The sequence below is a fragment of the Periplaneta americana genome, chromosome 15 (genome assembly GCF_040183065.1).
Source record: "Periplaneta americana isolate PAMFEO1 chromosome 15, P.americana_PAMFEO1_priV1, whole genome shotgun sequence".
Classification (NCBI taxonomy): Eukaryota; Metazoa; Arthropoda; class Insecta; order Blattodea; family Blattidae; genus Periplaneta; species Periplaneta americana.
The window spans coordinates 92,124,355-92,148,657 of NC_091131.1; the positions used below are offsets into that span (position 1 = coordinate 92,124,355).

Consider the following 24,303-nt stretch of genomic DNA (forward strand, 5'->3'; position numbering starts at 1 on the left):
TGTCATAGATCTATCGCTATCTGCTATGTTATTTTTTCTATCTTACCATGACTATTTCATGTACAGATCCACCAATGAAATATATGAATCCGTTGAATTTAAACCAATTAAAGCCATCTACCACTCCATTATTTTTGGTTTTATACCGTCACTTTTGTCTTGGCGCAGATGATTTCGCAGTTTTATAGTTTCTTTACAGGCAAACAGTTTGGAATATCATGGTGACCTTAGCGATATTAATAATTTAACTTTAAAAAATACAGAAATATGTATAAAGATTTGGTTTCAAATCAGTATTACCAATTCTGCGTTGAAAAAAATATGGGATTTAAGAAATATGAATCAACGAAGAACTGCTTTCATATTGTAATAATTGAAAGTATCTACTTCAGAATAACAAATGTCATAATCTCAAATACGTCTCATGTTCCATTAACCATACATAATACCTACAGCTACTGTCAAGTGTTTACCCATGATACTGCAAAAGGCCAAGGTAATATCGATTGACGAAATAAGTCATATAAGTAAATTATATGTCTTAGGCCTATTTAATAATATTCATTATCATGGTTTTATTATTTATTCATTCATTATTTTATTCATGAAATATTGTATTACATATCAGGAAATATTTTCATTTCCTTTGGATAAATTCACTTGCGCTTCGAACTTATGATATTATCTGTACTAATGATTCCCAAATTGAAATATTTAAGTAACAGATACTCAGTGTTTTCCTATAGGCTTAGAAATTAAATCTTATCTTTAGGTATAAATAACCATTATCATTATCATCTCCATCTTTATTATTATTATTGTAATTGTGTTGGAGATGCATCTGGACGACCACGATATCTTAAATCGATTTTCGTTCGAGCCTACGCATAGAAAAGTTGACGTAAAGCATTCTTGGAAACCAAATATTTTTATTTTCCGTTTTTATTGCCACACTGAACAATATGTGCACATCGTAAGCTGAGATATGCAGACAGGGCAATTCAGTTGCAACAGCAGTAGCAGCCAGAATGTTATAACTCGGCAGAATTTTGCAGTAGCAACAGCTAGCAGTTTTAGTCCTTCTCCTGCTCCTCCTTCCTCATCTCTCTCTGTTCCCCTCGTTTCTCCAGCGTTCACCTTCCGTCAACAGCAATATATTGCTAAACAAGGCTCCGGGCCGCCTCCTTCTACTGGTACTGCCTGCATGCGCGCACGGCAAGTTATTAGCTAGCGGTTCCAGACGTCCAGATTAATTCTCGTGATTAAATTTCATAGAGCAACGAGTAGTAGGCAAGCAGACTGGCAGTCAAGCGGGCTTGAGGTATGGTTTCTACAGTCTTTGACAACCACAGATAATTTTCTGTAAACTTGGTGGGATACTGGATCCACGCTCCCTTCCACCACAAGTAAAAGTTAACATTATGAATATTGGACAGCCGATCACTTCGAAGTAAGATTTAGTTTTTGACACCCTGTATTTATGTTTTAGTAACTTTGTGAAACTTTCCAGCTCTGCATTGGATGGAAGCCACGGTCGGCGTTTCGATTCCTATCTGCGGCACATAGATTATTCGCTGTCTTATTGTGTTTTCTTGGTAGAGGTTAGTCATCTTTCTAAACAGCTGCGGAATTAATATACAAAATCTTCCACACTGACTCCTTATTCATAACAATTCATTATTTATTTTATGCTCGACCATGCCGAAATGTAGTAATTATACACCTGGTAGCAGACCTTTAATGCATGTCATTAAAGTACACGTACTCATTAAAGGTCAGGTCTTTCAGCCAATGACGACTCAGGTTACAACTGTTCAGCCAATGACAGGTCAGCTTTCTGCAGTTATAAATCCGCAAGTATCGATTATTCTCGAATATGCAATAGAAAGAGAATTAGCGAGGCTGGAAATCCAATACTGTCGCAGAAGGTTATGTTCTGTTACTATAATAATTAGCGTTAATTGTAAATAATATTCAAATAAATTTAATTTATCATCTCGTTTTTCAATGTCGAATTCAATAATCAAGGTTATAATATTATCAAGTTTAACAGGATTACATAAAGGTCAATGACATTATTGTTCCTTGGAAAAAATCAATACTTTCGCGTCTGCGCACATCTCACAATTCACGACCTAGAACAAGGTCACTTCCGATCTTGTCAGATACAAATAAAATGTATACATCTGAATACCGGTAATTTCAAGTCAGAAATATGGTCGAGCATAAAAAGTCGTATGAAACTCGCCTATAATGGTAATTAAGAAGCTCGTATGAAAATTATGAAAGTCGCTTGCGCTCGTTTCATAAATATCCATACTCGATTCTTAATTACTATCATTATAAGCTCGTTGCATAATGTACTATTATCGTACAATAAAACATTTCATCACCAGTATATTGAGACTACTTACTACCTCGCTACATTTATACGAGGTGATAGACTATTGATAAGTTCATAGCCTAACATGTAGAAGGCTACTGTAACTCAAAACAAATGCTTATTTATTACTTACTTACTTACTTACAAATGGCTTTTAAGGAACCCGGAGGTTCATTGCCGCCCTCACATAAACCCGCCATCGGCCCCTATCCTTGCAAGATTTATCCAGTCTCTACCATCATATCCCACGTCCCTCAAATCCATTTAATATTATCCTCCCATCTACGTCTCGGCCTTCCCAAAGATCTTTTTCCCTCCAACCTCCCAACTAATACTCTATATGCATTTCTGGATTCGCCCTTACGTGCTACATGCCCTGCCCATCTCAAACGTCTGGATTTAATGTTCCTAATTATGTCAGGTGAAGAATAAAATGCGTGCAGTTCTGCATTGTGTAACTTTCTCCATTCTCATGTAACTTCATCCCTCTTAGCCCCAAATATTTTATTTAGTATACATACATTATTACTAGAGATGTAAAACTAACTGCCGCTCTCGCTCGCTGTATTCCTTGCATTTGTCTTTCGAGTCTCGTCTCTAAACTTTCGTGCGCTTCGAGACTTGCTCATCATTCTCGAAATAGCATTTGGTCGGCGTGGAAAGATTTCGTAACTTTGAATAACACACAGTAGGTCATTGAAATAAATATCATTAGAGACGTTTAATTGATACAAAAATACAAAACAAAATGGTATCATAGTTATCAAAATATTCTGGTTCTTCTATCAGATATTATCTATGGTTACATAAATAGTAAAAAGAAATTCTCAAATAAACTTGCATTTCTAAGGAACATAAAACATAACGTTAAACAAAGTATTATTATTTTTTTACTTGAGATTGTACATTTGATCTCAAACATACGAAAAGTAATCGTAGTCTTTTAATAAGGGCCTAGTAATTAAATAAAAACTAGGAAACTGATTATTATACACCAAAAAGTAGAGATGTTTCAAATAGGTCACTTGATTGTTTATCCATATAATATATTACAACAGTTGCCAAAACAGATAAAAGTTCAGTTTGGTATAAACAGCTATGACGATTCAAGGCTGCTTGACGTTCGAGAGTTGACCACTCCCGATGTCTTGATTCATTCACAAGCAGTCAACGACGTTGGCAATATTGTCGTGTGGGTTTTCGGCATTACGGGCGCTCTTAGTTTTGCTTTTCTCGATCGTTGTTCAACTCTAATAATTACCTTTTGATTCTATACAATGAGCACAGCAGTCATAAAGCAATACAATTTTAGCCTTTAAAGGAATATTCTTTTTATTGGTCTGCAAACAACTCTTCCACAGTACTTATTACTGTTTCATTGGTGGAAAAATGTTTCCTTTCAATGTTTCCGAGAATAGGTTAGTAGGGCTAAATCTGGCAATTATGGGGGTGATCAGTTAATTCAAAGCCAACTTCATCAATTTTCTGCAACACATTCAGGGTCTTGTAAGAGGGTACATTGCTTTGCAAGAAAGTCACAACTTTGAAATTTTTACCACGGCGTTTCACCACAACTTCTTCCCGAAGCTTAGTTAATAATGAAAAATGATACGTTCCCGACATTGTTTTGATTTCTTCTAAGTAGTTTTGTCTCCCTCCAAAAATCTGATGTGACGACTTTCTCTGCCGATTTTTGAATTCGAAATTTCTTTGGAGTGGGTGGGAGAACCAGAGTGTCTTCATTTTTATTGCACTTTTGTTCTTGGATCATGATGATGGATCCATATTTTGGGCTGTAGTTACAGTACAGTCCAAAACGTTAGAAAAAGCCTCTTTTAAAAGAAGATTAAACCAAATGGAAATTCCCACTCTGAGTCGTTTCTAATCGGTGTTCAGGCATTTCAAGACCCATTTACCAGACACTTTTCTCATGCCTAAATCATAATTTACGATGTGAAAGACATGTCTATAAAACATTTTCGAAGTTACTGGTATGTTTAATCCCAATCCATCCATCCTCCAAAATCGTGTCTTACACAGCTCGAGATTTCCTGGTAGTCACAGAAACATGTCTTCCAACACGGTGTTCAGCTTTGATCGCCGTTCTTTCACCCTTAAATTCCGTTACTCACATTCAGTTTTTATGATGGCGTACGAAGAATAATGATTCTTCATTATATTCACCATATCCACATACATTTTCTTACCGGACAACCCTTTCAAAAATAGGTACTTAATCACCGACTCAATTTAATCAAAATTAAATTTTTATCTGACATAATTTCTTTAAAATTTCATAATTTATAATCGGCTAAACTTTTCATCATCAAACATGAGACATCTACTTACTAAATTACACATTTCTTCAATTGGTAACCTTTTCCAGTTTCGTTTATAGCGAAGGTCCAAGGCTACCTTTATATACGCAGGTGTATATCTCTTGCCCTACACACTACAATTATATACAAAATAACATACAAAGCTGTATCGAAATTCTCCTAGGACATTTGTGAAATTATTAATAGATTAGCGTTTTTACTGGTTCACAATCCTGACGACAATTTTATTAGAACTGAGTGATACAATAACTTGAAAGGTTGACACCAGTAGACCTATTATTATTATTATTATTATTATTATGCTAATGTATTATTATTTATTTAAGGCCTACTTTCAACAGAAAGGGCTAATCAGAGAGGTGATAGTATAAGTTAACAGAATAGTAGTAGTAGCATGACAATTGCACAAACTCTGAATAAAATTTTGTGTTCAATCGCTTTGTTTATTACAAATCTCACACGACCTACCTGGCATCGAATCTTGTCTTCTTTCATGAGCAACAGTCACGAACTCCCTGAGCACTGTGTGGGCCATGAAGATTAGGTTTATGTACTGACTTCCTTATCACTTACGGCTTTTAGAGAACCAGAAGGTTCAAAGCCGCCCTCACGTAAGCCCGCCATCGGTACCTATCCTGAGTAAGATTAATCCAGTCTCTACCATACAATCTCACCTCTTTAAAAAATATGACTTCACATTAAACACTGAAATTTAAACCAATTTCATTATCGAGTTTAGAACAATAAATGTTTCTGTCCTGATACTTTCCAACTATATGTGTTTTTCTGTTTCAGAATATTTATCTATTTCATGATAATTTTTAAAATAACAAGGCTATGTAGAGTCTTTATAGCAAAATTGAAGAAAAACTTGTAGAAATCCTGGTCAGTAATCTGATGGAATTGAATCTCACTTCCATTAATGAGAAATAATCGCAAAAATTGATAGAGATTGAATTAGAAATAGCCTGCCCTTGCTTCGGAAATAAAATAAGCATTTCACTGTTCAGTTCATAGCAAAACGTTTTCTAATACCCCAACTGTTGGTTTCATTTTAAAAAATAGGTATTTTATTATATTCTTTTATATTTATTCATATTACGGATTTTGTAATTATATTTCGTATAAAAATTGTGAGACAGTTTGTCTATGTATCACAGTTTATGGTCCAATCATGACATAACCTTACATTTCTAAACCAAAAATTCTGTTCACGTAAAATCAAATGAAATATGTAAACAAAGTAGGCGAAACATTAAGGGAAAGTTGATAAATTGAGGCAGTCTTTGGTGTCAAAAACTATGGTAAAATAGCTTGAAAACCACCCCTTACCCATCTCATTCTCTTGTGCAAGCCCCTTCTCTTCCCGCATCATCCCCCAATCTGGTCGCATTTACCACAGCACACACACACGCACACACTTACCTATAGAATCCACCCTCTGATATAATATCGGCGTATGAGGAGGAGTACACGTTAAGAAGGGGGGAGGGATCATTCAAGTTTCCCTTCTCTCATGTAGTTCGTTTATGCTTTAAGAAACCTTTAAAACCTAACATAAGAAAGACCTTGGTTTACAAGAATTTCACAACCTGCCCTATTTTTCGTATTCCTTTTCTCCGCGTGTTTTAATAACAAACAAATGTGCTGCTAGGATCAGAATATATAAAAAGCCATACCATGACGATTTTAATTTGGCGGTGCGAGGGAATAACTTGTCGAGTCAAGCTGCTTCTCCCACCCAATTCCTCCCCCCGCGCAACGCGACACGAGGCATATCTCTCCCAGAAACTTTTCTAAAAGTTGCGGTGAAAGAGAGAGAAGAGAAGAATGAATCAGGTCTCCTTGTGTGTATTTTTTATCTCCTTCCTCTCGAGGCAAAATATTAATGAACGCAATCTGTGCCCGTTTCAGGTCAAATGCGGCTTCTTCAACTTCATCTTCCACTGCTACTTCTTCATCGTCATCATCTGATTCTCCCGCCCCCTCTACCACCGCTTCTTGCTCTACATCGCTGCATCTGAAGAAGCGGAAATTGGACGTCGCTACAGCAGAAACGAGTAGTAAAGTCGTGGGTGGTAAGGCGAAGGCACAGCAGTGCCAGCAGCCCAAGAAGAATTTCCAACAACAGAAGAGAGAAGAAGAGGCGATGCTAGAGGCTGCTGCTAGCGGAGGAGGGAAGGACGGGGACGGGGACACTGCGGGGGCGGCAGCCAAGAGGAGGAGGAAAGCGCTGAGATGTAGTAGTGACGTCGTGGACGAGGCAGTGACGAAGGCGGCGGAGGCTGATTCGAGTAGCACGCAGAAAGCGCCGGTGGTGCTGCCACAGAAGAAGCGGGCGCTGCCTCCGAACAGTGGGGGCAGTACCGGCACATCTCCAGTGCGCAGTCCGGCCAGGAAGTCAGCAAAAGCCGTGACTTCTTCCTCGGCGACAAGTGCATCCGTGGCGCCTGACGAGGCTGTGGACGACGAGACGCTCATCCGAGAGACGGAGGCGGCTCTGAAGAGCCTCTCCGGAAGTTGGCCTGGACCGCGAGGCTCTTTCTACAACCGCGGCATCACAGAGCACGAAGACCGCTTCGAATCGCCTACTTTCGAGAACCTGTTCGAAGAGAAGAAGGTCAACAATAAGATGTCACCGTCCTCTTCCTCGTCTTCTTCATCTGGATGCAGCGAGTCCTCGTCCTGTTCTCTTAAAGATGTAATAACCCTCCGCGGTCAACAGCCGGATAGTAGAAACTCCAGAACGGCCGGGGATGGCAAGTCATCCGGGGGAATGGCGGCCAACACCACCGGGTCGAGCAGTCAGCATCTGAAGCAGCAGTCGGAGGGCAGCGGCAAGGCACTATCTTCATCCACAACGAAATCCAACAGCAAAACAAAGTCACAAGACAGGGACGCATCTCAACAGCAGACTTCCTTTCAAGAGGGCAACGAGCTGGAGAATCTCCTCAAAATTGAGAACGAATGCGCAACAATCCAGTCTCAAGTAGGCAGTCACGGACCGAACGCACATCTTCACGATTCAAGAAGAACTGTCGATAACAAGGCTATTAAGGACAAGACGATGATATCTGCAGCAAACTCCTCGACAGAAGCGACCCCTTCGTCCAGCAGAGGGATAGAATACGCTGCCACTTCAAGATACGAGCCGGACTTCAACGAACTCGTGGACGATTCGTCGAACGAGCTTGAGATCGACATGTCTGACCCATCAGGAGACAAGGAAGATGATGACGATTCTGATCGCAGTAACAAGACAGAAGAGAGGCAAAAGAGAAAGGAGAATAATCTGCATGAAAGTCATAAAGACAGTGCTACCATTTCGAGCAGCGACCAGCAGGCGTCGTCCTCGTTTCAAGACAGGCAACACATGTTTGGAGTTTCATCTCAGCAGCAACGACAGTTCCAGCCTAACAAACCTATCTGCACAAGCGCCGCGGCGTCAGGCGCCATGCTCTCCACAACAGCCACATCCTCTTCTTCTCCTTCCTCGTCCGTGTCCTTCTCTGCCAGCTCGGCCTTCCGCGCAATTAACAATAGTCAATCCTCCAAGGATTCCTCAGTATCGCCTCGTCTCCCCGCAGCTTCCTCCTCCACTATTGACCTCCAAGGCTCTGTCGGCAGTGCAATTCCTCCAATAGGACCTTTCCCTGCGTCGGCAACGTTTGTGGGGTATCCTGGATCAGCAGGCATGCAGGGCCCTGGACCAGAGGCAGCTGGTAGTCACCAGCATTCAGTGACCTCTCTGGACGAGAAACACACAGCAGCGGCCGTGTGTCTGCTGCAGCTGAAGACGAACAACAAGGAGGAGGAGAGCGACAAGAGGCAGGAAGTCGGGAACGAGACGACACCGCACCCCGGCACCAAGACAGCGTCAGTATCAGTGGCGTCTCCTGATGCAACCTCAAAACAGTACACTATCTTGCAGCCGGCCGGCGCCGGGTCGCGGGCCGCCACTGCCATCCAGGACGTGACGAGAGAAGGCGTCCTCAGCGTTTCCGCCGTGAGCAGCAGTAGCAGCAGCAGCGCCAGTAGTAGCGGAGGCGTCCAGATGCACCAGCAGCACCACACCTCCGTGGCGGTGTCCACACCTAGCAGCACCGAGACTATAGGCACGTCCAAGATGACGGCGGACAGGGGTTGTTCTTCGGAGATTAACCGATCCGTTGGACCAATGTCTCCTTCAGGCCTTAACAGGGGTAAGTACTGATCATGTAGTACCTTGAAGAAAATTTTTGGCAGTGTACTTTATTTCGGTACAACATTTATTTTGATATTTTTTAAGGAAACAGACAGAATATTTTGTTCCTAACTTGAGTACTGATCCATGTTACAGTAATTTTCACAGTCTTGTTTGCGATTGTAAAATATAGACTGTATCCAATTTCATCGTTCACACTTCGATTCGTAGAAAACTTTCAGAATGTTAGCATGAAAAAACTATTTTCTTTCTGGTTTTCTTCGAATAACTTACATTTCTTAAACTCAGCTCGTCTTGTCATTCTCCGATATCATTGCATTTATCATCATCATCATCATCATCATCATAACACAAAAATAATTCGATGTAAACTCTGAGGACTTAATGCAGTTTACTTTAACGTGATGTAGTGTAATCACGTGTACTTTTCGTGTGGAAATTATTTTCTGAAATCCTTAAACACATCTCAGAAAATTTCATTGGCCTATAGTCTTTTATCTTTCCAATTTAACAACGAAATAACACAGGTAGTCTCAATTGAGGTTCCGAACTACAAAAACGTCTTTCCACAAGACGAGGAAACCAAATTGGATAACTGGCTGGTAAATTTTGTCTACTGGTCACTCAAGTAAATCAAGGTTTTTTTTTAATATTAGAATTTATTTCACATGTATTGTAAGCTATAGAGACTGCATAGAGTCAATGTTGGTAGTTCAGTGATCCTAAATTCGACAGTATACGAGACCGAAGCCCATTTTCGGAGCACAGGTACAGGCAATTGATCAGACCGCTAGAGGAAAAATGTCACGAGAATAGGTGTCTGTGAAACGCAAAATTAATGTAAACCGGACCCTGTATATACATTGTAACGGACACACGTTAATCGTCCATCTGAAATATTTTCATTTACAGGGCAGTACACAACTACATTACTTTTCAACTTTCAATTTTTGTCTTGAAAAAAATAAATGATTGCGATTGTAATTTTGAAGTACTAGGAATTTCCAAATAACAAATTCGAAAATTGCTTAGGTTATAGCACATATTGCTAAATTACGTGTGTGTTAAACGAGCCATTCTTTTCGTTGTCGTCCGTGAGCTAGTGGTACCTGCATCAACTTACAGCACCCTTCTCTCGCGGAAATGGCGATGTGTTTGACCGGCATAAACTATGTAACTTCGAACTATTTGTTTAATGTTTGTTACGATTATCACTAATCTTCGCCATAAGAGATGTTGGAAGTGTCCTTTCTCAGCAGTCACACATTCCCGATATCTTCTAATGAAGTCATTGTCCAATTTCTTCCAGCTTTTTCTCAGTAAACACACAGCGATGTTTCCTGGGACTTTTACTTCGCGCAGATCCCTTTACCCTAATTTTCTTCACAAGGTAACGCAATCTATCTCTATGTGAAGCAGGCTTTTAAGGGAATTCTCTTAAAATAATCTTCGTATTTCCTACAGGCACTTGCGTGTGTCGTAGCGTAAATTATTACATTTTCATTTTTTTTTTTCATTTCATTTATTATATTCCATAGATCTTACATTAGCAATGAAGCTTTAAGATGTGGAACAAGTCAAAATTTTACAAGATTACAATTACAATTTTACAAATTTTTTACAATTTTTACAATGTTACAATTGTGCAATTTTCTACAATTTTTTTACAATTCTTTGGCGAGGTGTAGTAAGATGAAGTGAGACAGAAGATTCACCAAAAGATTACCTGGCCTTTGCCTTATGGTTAGGGAAAACCTCGGAAAAACCCAACCAGGTAATCAAACCAAACGGGGGTGAAGTGAAGTGAGGCCGAGACTTGCCATAGACCATCCGGCATCAGTCCCACGGCTGGGGAAAACCTCGGAAGAAACTACTGAATCAGACCAAACGGGGATCCAACCCAAGCCAGAGCGCAGCTCCGGATCAGCAGGCCAGCGAGTCTGCCGACTGAGCTACATCGATGGCTCTACTAAAAATATACAGTACATAGCCAATCAGAATATTAAATTTACAAACTCAAACAATTATTCATCAGTTGAACTATAAAATATAATACATAGCAAGTAAGTTAATTCAGTTTAAAGGCATAAACAATTCAATCAGTTGACATATACAGAAATTGATGATGCATATCATGCAAATTACTTCAAATTACAAGTATAAACAATTGATCAATAGAGCTATACGGATTACTATTCAATTTAAAGCATATACAATTCATCAACCAAACTATACAAACATATACAAGACAAAGTAAACAGATTAATTCAATTTACAAGCATACTTTAGTTAAGCTATACAAATTTGTAAAATTCATATTAAGTACCATAGATTAAATGAATTTATAATCATAAATTCTTCATCAGTTGAACTGTACAGATTACACGTCTTATATTAATTTTATATAACACAATCAAACGCTAATTACATTACTGATTAGTTAATCAGCAATTTACCCTCATGGAACTCTATCTGTAATAACACTTCACAAATATATGAGATGATACTATTAATATTTTTCTGACAGAATTCTCTGTTATATTTATTATGTACTATTCTTACACAAAGGCAATGTGCTTCTAACTGCCGTCCTTACAAGCTACTGTAAATTAGCCGTGACTACTCCCTCGACACGCCGGTACAGGTACCGATACGTACAGTCAGCAAGTTGAAAGTGGCTCTGTATTTAATTGAAAATAAAATATTATTGAATGAAATATCTGTATGAACCTTAATTAACGCGGTTATTAAAAGGAACTGTAGTCTAATAAAATCTCGAGTTTGAAATTTAAAAATAAATTTGACAAAATTAACAACCTATGACACTATTATGTCCTGTAGTTTTCTCTGTATCTGTGGGCGCGTGTGTTTGTGTGTGTGTGCGTGCGTGCGTGCGTGCGTGCGTGCGTGCGTGCGTGCGTGCGTGCGTGCGTGCGTGCGTGCGTGCGTGCGTGCGTGCGTGCGTGCGTGCGTGCGTGCGTGCGTGCGTGCGTGCGCGCGCGTGCTATGTATGTATACAGAGTGAACCGTAAGTCATGTTTTTTAATTTCAGGGGGTTATTCTTTGAAATATTTCAAACAAAAAATGTTAATAGGCCTACAGTTTTGCTCGATTTTGCTTCTTATTCGAGATAAAAATAGTTTTATATGAGATATTTCATAGTGTGTTTTGGGAAAGCCGTTCGTTTAATTCCCAATGTGATCAGTCAATTTAAGAGAGAAGTGTATTGTGATAAATTGTTGATAGAATTTTTGTGTAGAAATTTGATGTGAATGAAAAGTTACATTTGTTCGGATTAAATTTCTGCACATTTTAAAGGACAAAACTAAAACACCTTCATATATTTTTTATCATAATACACTGGTCTCTCAAAGTGACTGAGCACATTGGGAATTAAATCAATGGCTTTCCAAAACATACTATGAAATATTTCATATAAAACCATTTTTATCTTGAAAAGGAAGCAAAAAGCTACCAAAATTGTATTAAACTTTTCTTTTAATATCCCAAAGAATAACCCCTTGAAATTAATGACGTTACTTACGGTTCACTCTGTATAGTAAGTATGTATTATATGTGTGTATCCAGAACTGCGCTCGGGCATGGGTTTGATTCCCGCTTGATCTGATTGCCTGGTTAGATTTTTTAAGGTTTTTCCCAACTATAAAGCGAATGTCAGGTAATCCCATAGTTTCTCATCCTTGATCATGTTTACCCTTGCCTGATATCCGTTCTTAAAATCCTGTATGTCATTATATAAAAACTAATGTTTTTATTCTTACTATTTTTTTTCTATTCATTCACTTTTTCCTTAACGTAATCTCTCGTTTTATTCCTAAGTGTATGACTTGCTTCCCGTCTTTCATTGAAATAATTATCTGTATTTGCCTCAACTGGATCCTGAAAGATTTCAATTTTGCCCGTTTCCTTTATCCTACTACCATGGAACAATCTATAGTAGTTGATAAAAGTCTTTAAATAACCTACTAAATTATACGTATGTAGGCTATGTACAGGGAGGAGTTTATAAAATACCATTGGGTATAAAGGTGTTTCGTAGCAGACAACCTCCCCTCTTTGTAATATAATTAAAGTGAGTTTTTAAGTACTAAAAGAATATAAGTAAATCTAAATACTGTAACTAAGCTCTGCTTCAAGTATAAATGCTTTATATTGTTTATAATTACACATAGGCCGATATTACTTTATTTGTATCTCCAATAATCGAATATATGAGATATATTTACTTCTGATATTTTATACACGCTAGAAAATACAAAGAGAGGGAATGTCAGTTAAGAAAACGCCTATATATATTTTCTAAACTCCGAATGCACTATGTATGTATGTATGTATGTATGTATGTATGTATGTATGTATGTATGTATGTATGTGTATGTATGTATGTATGCATGCCGAGAAATCTTCAACAAATTGGTAGGTAAGAATGAAAAACGGAATTAAATTTCTAGAGATACTGTGTGCCCTTAGTGGAAGAATTTCTGATAGGACGGTTTTCTGCGAGTAGCTCGGTTTCTGACATCAATTATTCCAATTCAACTTTATCATTCATTTTATCTCATCGTTTCTGAACAGCTTTCGAATTTGAAAGAACGAAAAGAATTACAATTTGAAGTGCTACCCAATAAAATACCATTGGGTATAAAGGTGTTTCTTAGCAGACAACCTTCCCTCTTTTTTAATATAATTAAAGTGAGTTTTTAAGTACTAAAAGAATATAAGTAAATCTAAATACTGTAACTAAGCTCTGCTTCAAGTATAAATGCTTTATATTGTTTATAATTACACATAGGCCGATATTACTTTATTTGTATCTCCAATAATCGAATATGTGAGATATATTTACTTCTGATATTTTATACACGCTAGAAAATACAAAGAGAGGGAATGTCAGTTAAGAAAACGCCTATATATTTTTTCTAAACTCCGAATGTACTATGTATGTATGTATGTATGTATGTAATGTATGTATGTATGTATGTATGTATGTATGTATGTATGTATGTATGTATGTATGTATGTATGTATGTATGTATGCCGAGAAATCTTCAACAAATTGGTAGGTAAGAATGAAAAACGGAATTAAATTTCTAGAGATACTATGTGCCCTTAGTGGAAGAATTTCTGATAGGACGGTTTTCTGCGAGTAGCTCGGTTTCTGACATCAATTATTCCAATTCAGAATTAATTTATCATTCATTTGATCTCATCGTCTCTGAACAGCTTTCGAATTTGAAAGAACGAAAAGAATTACAATTTGAAGTGCTACCCGATTTTTAGCGCAAATCTGCAGTTACCGGTGGTCGTTCAGAAAGGCTTATTTCTTTCCCCAAGATAGCCTTTAATGCGTGTAGGTTGATGTGTACCCAAGATTACTGCTCCCGCTCTCCAGCAAAGAGAGGAACAGCTCTCTCAAAGTCAATATTAACTGATGTTTTACGTAGCGCCCGTCAAACATTTGCTATGATAACAGACTCGACTGTGGGAGAGGAAAAGAGATGCTCCCTCTCTCGCGTCTTGATGTATCCAGCTTCCAGTTTTATATCAGAAGAACGCTTCCGATCTCGTCATCTTCTTCTTCTTGTGATTAGTCTCTTCCCATGAGTCAGGTTTCTAAGAAAGTTAAGTTTTAGTCGCCATTTATTCCTAATTACTATAAAACCTTCTTCCTCTTTGGTATTCCGGTCTAATACAACGGTTGTGGAAGTTTGGAACATCGTCCTTGCATTATTCTCGTCCAATTAAAGGAAACTTACTCAAGTACTTAGTTAAGATTCGACTTAATTTAATAAAATACTTGATCAGTATACAGATTTTTACTATCTAATGGGTCTGTTGCTTCCGATTTGTCATTGCTTTCACGAACAATCGAATTATTATATTATATAGTATACCGCCTTTCAGGATGGCTACATGGCCTAAGGCGCTTTTCCCTTAGACGACGAGGTCCGAAGGTTCGTGGGTTCGAATCTCGCCTCGGGCATGGATGGCTGTCCTTCGTTAATGTTCTGTCTTTCACTGCACTGCACTATGCACTGCTGAGTCCAAGCTATGGCGATGCCACATGGTTCATGGAATCGTCCTGTCCTCCACAGACATTGGTGTGTGAGTCCAGCAGGAGGAAAGTAGATGAAAACGAAAAATATATCTGAATATAGTCAATCAGTTGCGTCTAAATTTAATCAAATCACAGAATATATTGTTCTCATGGAGAAATATTTCTATTGAGGACACTCAAACACAAGAAAAATGATTAGGCGTTATATTGGAGACCTACAAATTCGTTGTGTGTTGAACTCTTAAGAATAATTTATTTATTAGCCTAAGGCATTCAAAATATCTTATACCATAAATATTTTAAAATACTTATATTATGCATTTTTCAATAGTGTAATATCTTACAGTATTCGAATATGGGGGGATAACAGTGCTATATTTAATGTTCTCATTCTTCAAGAAAAGACTCTACGAATACTGACAGACTCTCCTTACGATTTACTGTACTTTGCAGACTCGTATTCATCAGAGAAGAAATGTTAACTGTTGTAAATCTATACATAGGCCTATTAAACTGTTTATTAAGTGTTAAGAAAAATCTCGATAATCGTATTAATTGAACTGAATTTCACAGTTACAGCATTGATATATAATTATTTTCCTTCTGAATCAAAAGTTAGACTGAGCAAATCAGATAATTATTTTAGCTCGGTTGCAGTTCCTATGTTCAATAAATTATCATAACGAGCACATGTTGTACGTATTTTAATACATTTAAAATCATCTTACAATACTGGGTAATAGAAAGTCCCTTTTATGATATTAAGGCATTTTTCAACTCTTTTGTAGACATAGGTATTTTCCAGTACAAAAATTGTTACATTTAAATGAAAGATTTATTCTGACGTCACTCGTGGTACTATGGAAATAAAAGTTAAACTGAACTTAGTTTTTTGTGGTTTTTCACGCGGTCCTCTTGTGATTTTCCGTGCGCGCCTAGTAAATTAGGGCTTTTCCCTCCAAATTCTTCTTTCTCCGAATGAAAAAGCGGAATGAGACAAGTGACCAACAGGTTTGGAGCTCACATAGATTATTCCTCACAGCCCCAAATTCCCTTGCAAGGACGTGCGATCATGTATATCGTCGTTGTTCCTGCAATAACTCCTATGTGACATATTTATCGATTTTCAGATTTTTGCTCTATTAAATAACTTAAATAGTGATACAGCAAATAATAAAAACTCCTATATGTCATTATATTTCTTTCTTTCGCAAATGTAAATACAGTGGCTAATCAACTAAAGATTTTAATTCCTGTTGATACTGCAATAATTATAGTATCTGATGTAAAATATGCCTATATGACCCATAAAATCCCCAATAATTTAAAGTCATTAATCCACCAATAACAATCCCTATATGAGCTACAGAAGAATAAGCAATTAAAGATTTTTAATAGTAAAAAGCTTAATTGCATCTCTAAAAGGCTGCAAAATACCAACAAAACCAACCTTATTAATCACAATCTACTATGCACTACTGCCATAGAAGAAAAAGTGTGTTTTTTCTTCCTACTGAAAAATTTCATATTTTGCACATAGGAGTTATTGCAGGAACAACGACGATATGTTCGTTGTTTCTCCTCCCATTTCCTCCTTACTTCATTTTTTCTTCCACATAGGCCTACTAGTCATGGAAACATTGGGTATACGGGTTATGAGCATTCCTGAATAGAAAATGAAATACATTACAGGGTGGAAGCGATATAGGTAACCCTGCGCATTGAAAGTAGGGTTACACTACATGAAAATAAACAAAAAATGGATTACACGTCTTGAAATTAAGCGCACGTTAATTAAATAATTTCATCACATGTTTAAACTCGCTGAAAACGTCGCAGTGCCCAAGATTCCACACGGAGCCATTGAACTCATCCTATGTGAGATGTAAACAAAAGGTTACGTATTGCAAATTCAAGCGACTGATTCGGGCCAAGTTTTCCGTGTCACGGACCAGCTAGCAGACAGCGATGAATGTCGCTACACTGAGTAATGAATTAATGATTGATATAGTCGTGATGTCCCAAGTTGGGCAAAGGTCTCCTGTGCGGGGGAGAGGACTCTTTTTACAGGAGTGGCTCATGGGTATTCGCTTGGTGAGCCAATCCACGCGAGTTGTAGATACTGTCGTCTCACGGTTATGAACCCAGTTAAACTTTATAAGCCTCAGCACTTTGTTCTTTGGTCCTTTTATGCACTGTTCACGTATTACTAACACCAGCATTTTGACAAACATTGAGATTACTATTTATAACATTTTAAATATTTCATAAACACTGACTTTACTATTTATATTATTTTAATTGGCACTTTCACAAACAATGACTTCACTATTTACAATATTTAGACACGTATGTTTGCTATTTTCAACTAACACTTTAATAATCACTGAGTTCACTATTTACAATATTTAATATCCTACCGGAAACCTTTCTGCACAAGCGCATAGAACGGCATGCCAGTTGCGTTACGCTAAGTTGAATGGCAATACAAACTTCACTTAAGATCGGAAGAGCATATAATACGGAGACAATACTGAGACGAAAGTCGAAAACAGCTGATCAGTGTTTCCACGTCTAGTCTTGTTAGTCAGACAACAAATTTGCAATAATTTTTATTTAATTTACACGAAAATCGTCAATTCTATCGAAATACGACAAAGGGGGGAAATATTCTTTATTTGATTCTCTATTGGTATTGACAGAAATCAAGATCCTATGAATAGTAATTATCCACAACGACGACGTTAAAATTTTCGAAAAAAAAAAACATTTTTTTATTTCGAAAACTATAATCTTCCCACCGATATGGTATTAGACTTTTTTTATTATACTTAATATGACCAATTCTCTCTAAAAAGCTGCATGATTATTTCACTTCCACTCTGTATAGACAAATTTCATTTTATTACCTCAGTTCGAGTAACTTATAGATGTTCTCTAAATCATTGGGATTTCCTTAAATACCCTCTTCATTTTTAATTAAAACTCCAGAAAGAATCTGAATAAATTCGAACTAATCAAGAACTGTTTTCAGGAAAATTATCTGCACAGTTAACATGGAATTAATCTTACCTTGGCACTATTACTTGAAAAGACGATGGAAAGCTCGTTTTCGCATAACTAAAACCGTCGGTTAATCAAACACACTTATGCTGAATTTACAATGACGTGACATCCGCGACACGCGACGCGACATCGTAGCATCGCGTCGCGAACTGGTGTTCACAATTCCGCGACTTCAATAGCTGGTACATGTTGATTAGGAAACTTAAAATGAAACGATGCCTGGCTTCTCTATTTTTGTAGTAGAAGAAATCAACACATCATAACTATACATGAATCACATCTTCACAATTTAATGATCTCCTGCATATCATTGGCCCTCATATACAAAAAAACATCCAATGCGGGAGGCATGCAGCAGAGCGTCTAAGCGTAACTTTGAGGTTAGGTTTCCCTATTAGTTGGTATCTCTCTTTAAGAACTTGGTTGCAGGGGATTTCCTACGTTCTCTATCTTACGAGTTTCGTATTGTAGCTTTCACAATGTCCACTATAGTTTTATAAACAAGCCCTGTAATCTGGGATAAATTGAAATGCACCTCAATGGAAATTCTTTGAGGACAATTTCACGAAGGTGGAAGAAGGATATTTGAAATTAATGGAATTATTTACTGTTCAACCTTTATGTTACGGTTTGTTTATCTGAAATACACAATGCTTTCCGTCCATGGCTCCCATGAAGTTCGGAAAATTTCATTTTTTCCGAGGGTTATTCTTTGAGATATTTTAAACAAAAATAATAAAACTTTTGTTTTCCTTTCTGCTTCATTTTCGGGATAAAAACTATTTTATATGAAACGTTTCTTACCGTGTTTTGGAAAAACCATTGATTTCATTCCCAATATGCTCAGTCAATTTAAGACAGCAGTGTATTATGATAATAAATACGCAGAAATTTGATCTAACAAATTTAACGTTTTAAAATTCCTTTTCAGAAGAAAATGTACATTTGTTCAGATGAAATTTCTGCACATTTAAACGACAAAAACTATTTTTTTAATCATAATACACTACTCTCTTAAATTGACTAAGGATACTGGGAATTAAGTTAATTCAATGGCTTTCCAAAAATACGCTATGAAATGTTTTACATAAAATAATTTTTTTTCTCGAAAATGAAGCACAAACGAGCAAAATTGTATTAAACTTTTTTTGTTTGAAATATCTCAAAGAATAACCTCTTGAAATTAATGACATTACCCACGGTTGACTCTGTATAATTCAGGGTATCCTTTAACCACTTCTATCAACATCTCATCTGAAAAAGTATTCAATTTTGTTGCAGACGACGCCATCATAAACAAAACACATACGCATTCTGGTAACGTCGCGCGGTAAAAGTTAACTCAATTTTAACCTTCCAGTAGTGGCGCCCTCTTTTAGAACATCACTGCTGGCGCCAAGTCTGGTAGACCCATATATATTTAATTTTATTTCTGACTCTTCCAACCAATTTATTAATATTTTAGCAATTTGAGAGCATCCATAGGATATACTGAAATGGGTGAATTGCAAATAATAAGCAGTTTGTTGTTTATAACATTTATTTTAATTAATTTTAGAAGATTGAAAAAAAAAAGTGAATGTAATGTGAACTTTACCAACAAAAGCCTTTCAAATCGGCAAACAATTGAAATATTGTGTATGGTTTTCCTTAAGAAAGTAAAAATAATATTTAAATACTGGTTTGAGACAGAAGATCATTTAAGCACTGCATTCAGAGCATGAAAACTGAGCAGGACTTAAACATATAAATTGTTTACATATTTTACAAAAGTATTTTGTTTTACTGTCCTTTTTGCAGAAAAAGCACCTTTTTCTCGTTTCCTCTGGAAACTGATCAGCCTTAACATATTGAAAAGATGTTCCAGCAACCTCTTGCCCTCTTTCTCGTACTTCACGTGGAAGATTTGTAAGGGCAGCTCTAAGTTTCAAGTGATCATCTGTTAATCCCACGGCCAACTCCTTCACGTACTTCCTGTGGACACTGTTTTCCTTCTGATTGTTAAAGATACAAATCACTTGCGAATTTATTCCAGCAATATTCAGTAGTGCATACATCACCATTGGCCATCTTCTGGTATTTCTTGCGACATCATAGGCAGCACAAATTTTAACAATTAATATAATAAGCACAAAGTTTGTCAACCACGTCGACACCTCTCTTAGTGGAGTTATAGAAGGTGACAATTTCTGTCACTTGTTGATGAATCTATTGAGTCATCATGATGCATACTAGATGCTAAAATTACATTTTTGCCCTTTTTCGGTACGTAAGAAACAATGGTAATGTCTTCTTGGAAACCAAACACACTAGATCCCACTGGTCTCTTTTTGGAATCCACAAATTCTATTGGCAGCTCCCTTTTATTCTTTCGAACTGTTCCCACACAGGTTTTTCTATGGCGATTCAGCAAGCTTGCAATAAGAGGAAAGGAAGTGAACCAATTATCACATGTAATGTTCCTCCCTGTTCCTAATATTGGTTGAAAAAGTCGCTCGACTATACTTTGAGGAGCATTTTTTGCCCTAAATGGACCTTCTGGTTGTTGACCAACATATGGTTCCATATTTAGGACATACCATGTCTTAGCATCAACTAAGGAAAACATTTTGATGCCATATTTATTAGGTTTTTTAGGCATACACTGTTTGAATGAGCATCTGCCTATGAAAGCCTCCAACATTTCAGCTACTGTTGCAAATGCACCTATTGTGTATCCTTTTTTGCAGTTGTTCAAAACATTTCAAACACCTGACGAATTGGAGCTAACTTATCCCATTGTTTTCTATCGTTTCTTGTTTCTGTATTGTCAAAACGTAGATGACTAATAATTATAAATAACATTTAATATGCCATCATCAAAAACAAGAGACCAACAATCATTAGGACTTTTAGCCTCTCTAGCTCATGGCCTCACACCTGGTAGATGCGTCACAATATTATACAGCCGAGTCCCAACAGCCTTTGGTGAGCAGTCTTGTCTCCATACTGTACCATCTTTAGATTTGAAGCCGGGAACTCTAGGAACTTTGTTCGGAATCTCAAATTGTTCATCATCACCACTTGCTCTCACCTTCCTGTTCTGTATCTGTATTGTCATCAAACACTTCCACTTCACCATCTTCTTCATCAGTGTCGGCGTCATCATCACAGGGTTCACTATCATTCTTACAGCTTAAAACCTCGTCTAGCAAACTCACAACTCAGTTTTCATTTTCTTTGTAAGACATTTTAGAAGTATCTATCAAAGTCACAACTCGTTTTTCATTTTCTTTATAAGACATTTTTGAAGTATATCGTAAGCTAAATATTAATTAAAAACTAGCAAAATGTTTCATATCATCAGTAAACAGAATAATCCTCTGATATTTGAACCAATCAGTTCATTACTACCACAAATAATTCTTAAGCACTAAAACTTCAAAACGAAACTGTGTAACGCCAACACTGGCGCCAAGTCTGACAGACCCGTTACGTAATTATCTCGCTAACTGCTGCACGAATATCCAAGTCGGTACTCACATGTCAACTATGGGAAGAAACAGGAAGCTAGGTGGAGAAACAGATTTCTACCCCCCAATACTTCAGAGTAAATAGTAAAAGTAATTGTGCCGGGTCTGTGAGACTTGGCGCCAGCACTGGAAGGTTAACTTTCGTCGCGTCGCGATCTGTGTCGTGACGTCATGGAATTCTGATTTCCTATTGGGCCATAATTTATGTAATGTCGCGTCGCTGTATCGTGTCGCGTCATTGTAAACGATGCATTATACTGCATATCACATTTATTGTAAGTCTTATTCTCGTTAATTGCGAATGCTTACATTTAAATACATTTATTTTAATAATTTTTCCGTTCTCGTTCTCGTTTCCGTTCCCGGTTTATTGTGGACCAGTGATGTGTAAAGTGGTGGAATATGACGAATAAATTGTAGGCCTTGTTACAAGAAACATGAGAACAAGTTTATGATGCTATTATGAATAAAGGTAAAGCTCAATGCCTAAACTGTTCAGTTGAGATTAACTTAATATGAAACATTATAATAATATCAGACGAAATTTCGATTTTGAACATAAGATGAATTTTGGAAAACATAAACTTGTAGAATGCAGAACTGCACGCATTGTATTCCTCACCTGACATAATTAGGAACATTAAATCCAGATGTTCGATATGGGCAGGGCATATAGCACATATGGGCGAATCCAGAAATGCATACAGAGTATTAGTTGGGAGGTTGGAGGGAAAAAGACCTTTGGAGATGCTGACAAGTAGATGGGAGGACAATATTAAAATGAATTTGAGGGAGGTAGGATATGAGACTGGATCATACAAAATGAAAAAAAGAAAAAAAATGGATCAATCTTGCTGAGGATAGAGACCGATGACAGGCTTATGTGAGGGCGGCAATGAAGCTCCAGGTTCCTCAATAGCCATAAATAAGTAAGTAGGCCTAAACTTGTAGCTAAGAGTTTAAAATAGCATTGTTAAAAAATGGTTTATATGAATAAAATAGTTTTTGTCCTATATTCGATAAGAAGTCAAAAATAGGATAGAAATGGCCAAAGAAGCTTTTAATAGAAAAAGGAGAATCTTCTGCGAACCTCTGGAAAAAGAACTAAGGAAGAGATTAGTGAAGTGCTTTGTATGGAATGTGAAATTTTATGGGGCAGAAACGTGGACATTACGACGAAGTAAAGAGAAGGGAATAGAAGCTTTTTAAATGTAGGTATGGAGAAGAATGGAACGTGTGAAGTGGACAGACATAATAAGATATGAAGCTCTGTTGGAAAGAGTGGGTGAAGAAAGAATGATGCTGAAACTGATCAGGAAGAGGAAAAGGAATTGGTTGGGTCACTGCCTACTGAAGGATGCACTGGAATGAATGGTGAATGGGAGAAGAGTCGGGGTAGAAGAATATATCAGATGATAGACGACATTAAGAGATATGGATCATATGAGGAGACAAAGAGGAATGCAGAAAATAGGAAAGATTGGAGAAAGCTGGCTCTGCAGTGAAAGACCTGTCCTTGGGCAGAACACTGAATGAAATGAACATTCGATGAAAACTATGTGTTACTTTAATGTAATTTGTTGTGCAAGTTGAAATAGTGAGAAAATTTTCCAGAATCTAAAGAGTAATTTTTTAACTGAAAAATCAACCTGCGATCACTACAGTTGAAAGTATTGTCCGATCAATTTATCGCATTTCAAATATATAGGCGAGTTATAGAGAATAATACCCTTTTACAGATGTCATGTAAAACCAAGGAATTGTATAAATTATAACCTAGTGGCAAGTCTCCTTACTTACTTAATTTCGTAGCTGAGATGCTGGTAATCTTTGAATCAACATATTATGTCTGCGAACATTGTTTTTCTAAAGTGAACTTGATGAAAAATATTTCGCGTACACAACTAACAGCCTATCATTTCGTAACTGCTTTACATTTATGTAGTAATAGTATTCATCTTAATATAGACAGATGGACTTGACCAAACAATATAGGCGAACTAAAGCTTATTGAGTAGACAGTGGATGCGGGATGACTTAGGAAAAGTGAAGTTGTTTCGTATGACAGTATATGGCACGTGCTGCGCCGTCCGTCTTTTGTGTACCTGGCGAGTACAGCAGCGTACAAAACGAATGAACCCCGATGTGTTCATAGTAACATTGCAACGCAATGTGTGCAGTTGTGTTATCCTGCTCAAGTATTTAGTACGCGTTGAATATGTTGTGCTGATCCATTCATAATGGCAAAACGTTAAATTCGCTCAGAGATACGAAATACAATTAAGAAGTATGAGAGTGACATTTTATGTATTAACGGAGACAATATCGTGTGTAATGTATGTAAAATTCAAATAAAAACCAGAACAACTCAGGCTATAGAGAAACATTGCAACAGTACATCGCACAGGAAATGCGTTGAAATGAAATCTGAGGAACCATCTACATCATCATCATCATCATCATCATCATCATCATCATTTAGTTGTGCGGGTCTAACGACACGTGCAACATGATGCTCAGTACAAATATTCCTCTAAATAAATTGAGTGATCCCCATTTTAGAGGCTTTCTTTAGAAATTCTCTCGATACAAAAACTGTTTAAGCGATAGGCGAAGACGATTCAGCTTCGACAACTTACGAGAATATATCGTCGTTTACTGCAACGCTGGTAATTGCATCAATGATAACGAGGACTGAACCTTGCGGGGTATGTACTACA

At 37.2% G+C, this 24,303-nt stretch overlaps 1 protein-coding gene across 3 annotated transcripts in view; it reads left to right on the forward strand.

Annotated features, from left to right (window-relative positions):
- The window catches only part of LOC138715199 (platelet binding protein GspB), a 1,124,434-nt gene that overhangs the window by 855,840 nt on the left and 244,291 nt on the right, over positions 1–24,303 (forward strand). For all 3 annotated transcript variants that reach the window (XM_069847835.1, XM_069847836.1, XM_069847837.1), the window contains exon 5: positions 6,637–8,924. In XM_069847835.1, the coding sequence (XP_069703936.1) occupies positions 6,637–8,924 (2,288 nt within the window). The remainder of the gene's footprint in view (positions 1–6,636; positions 8,925–24,303) is intronic.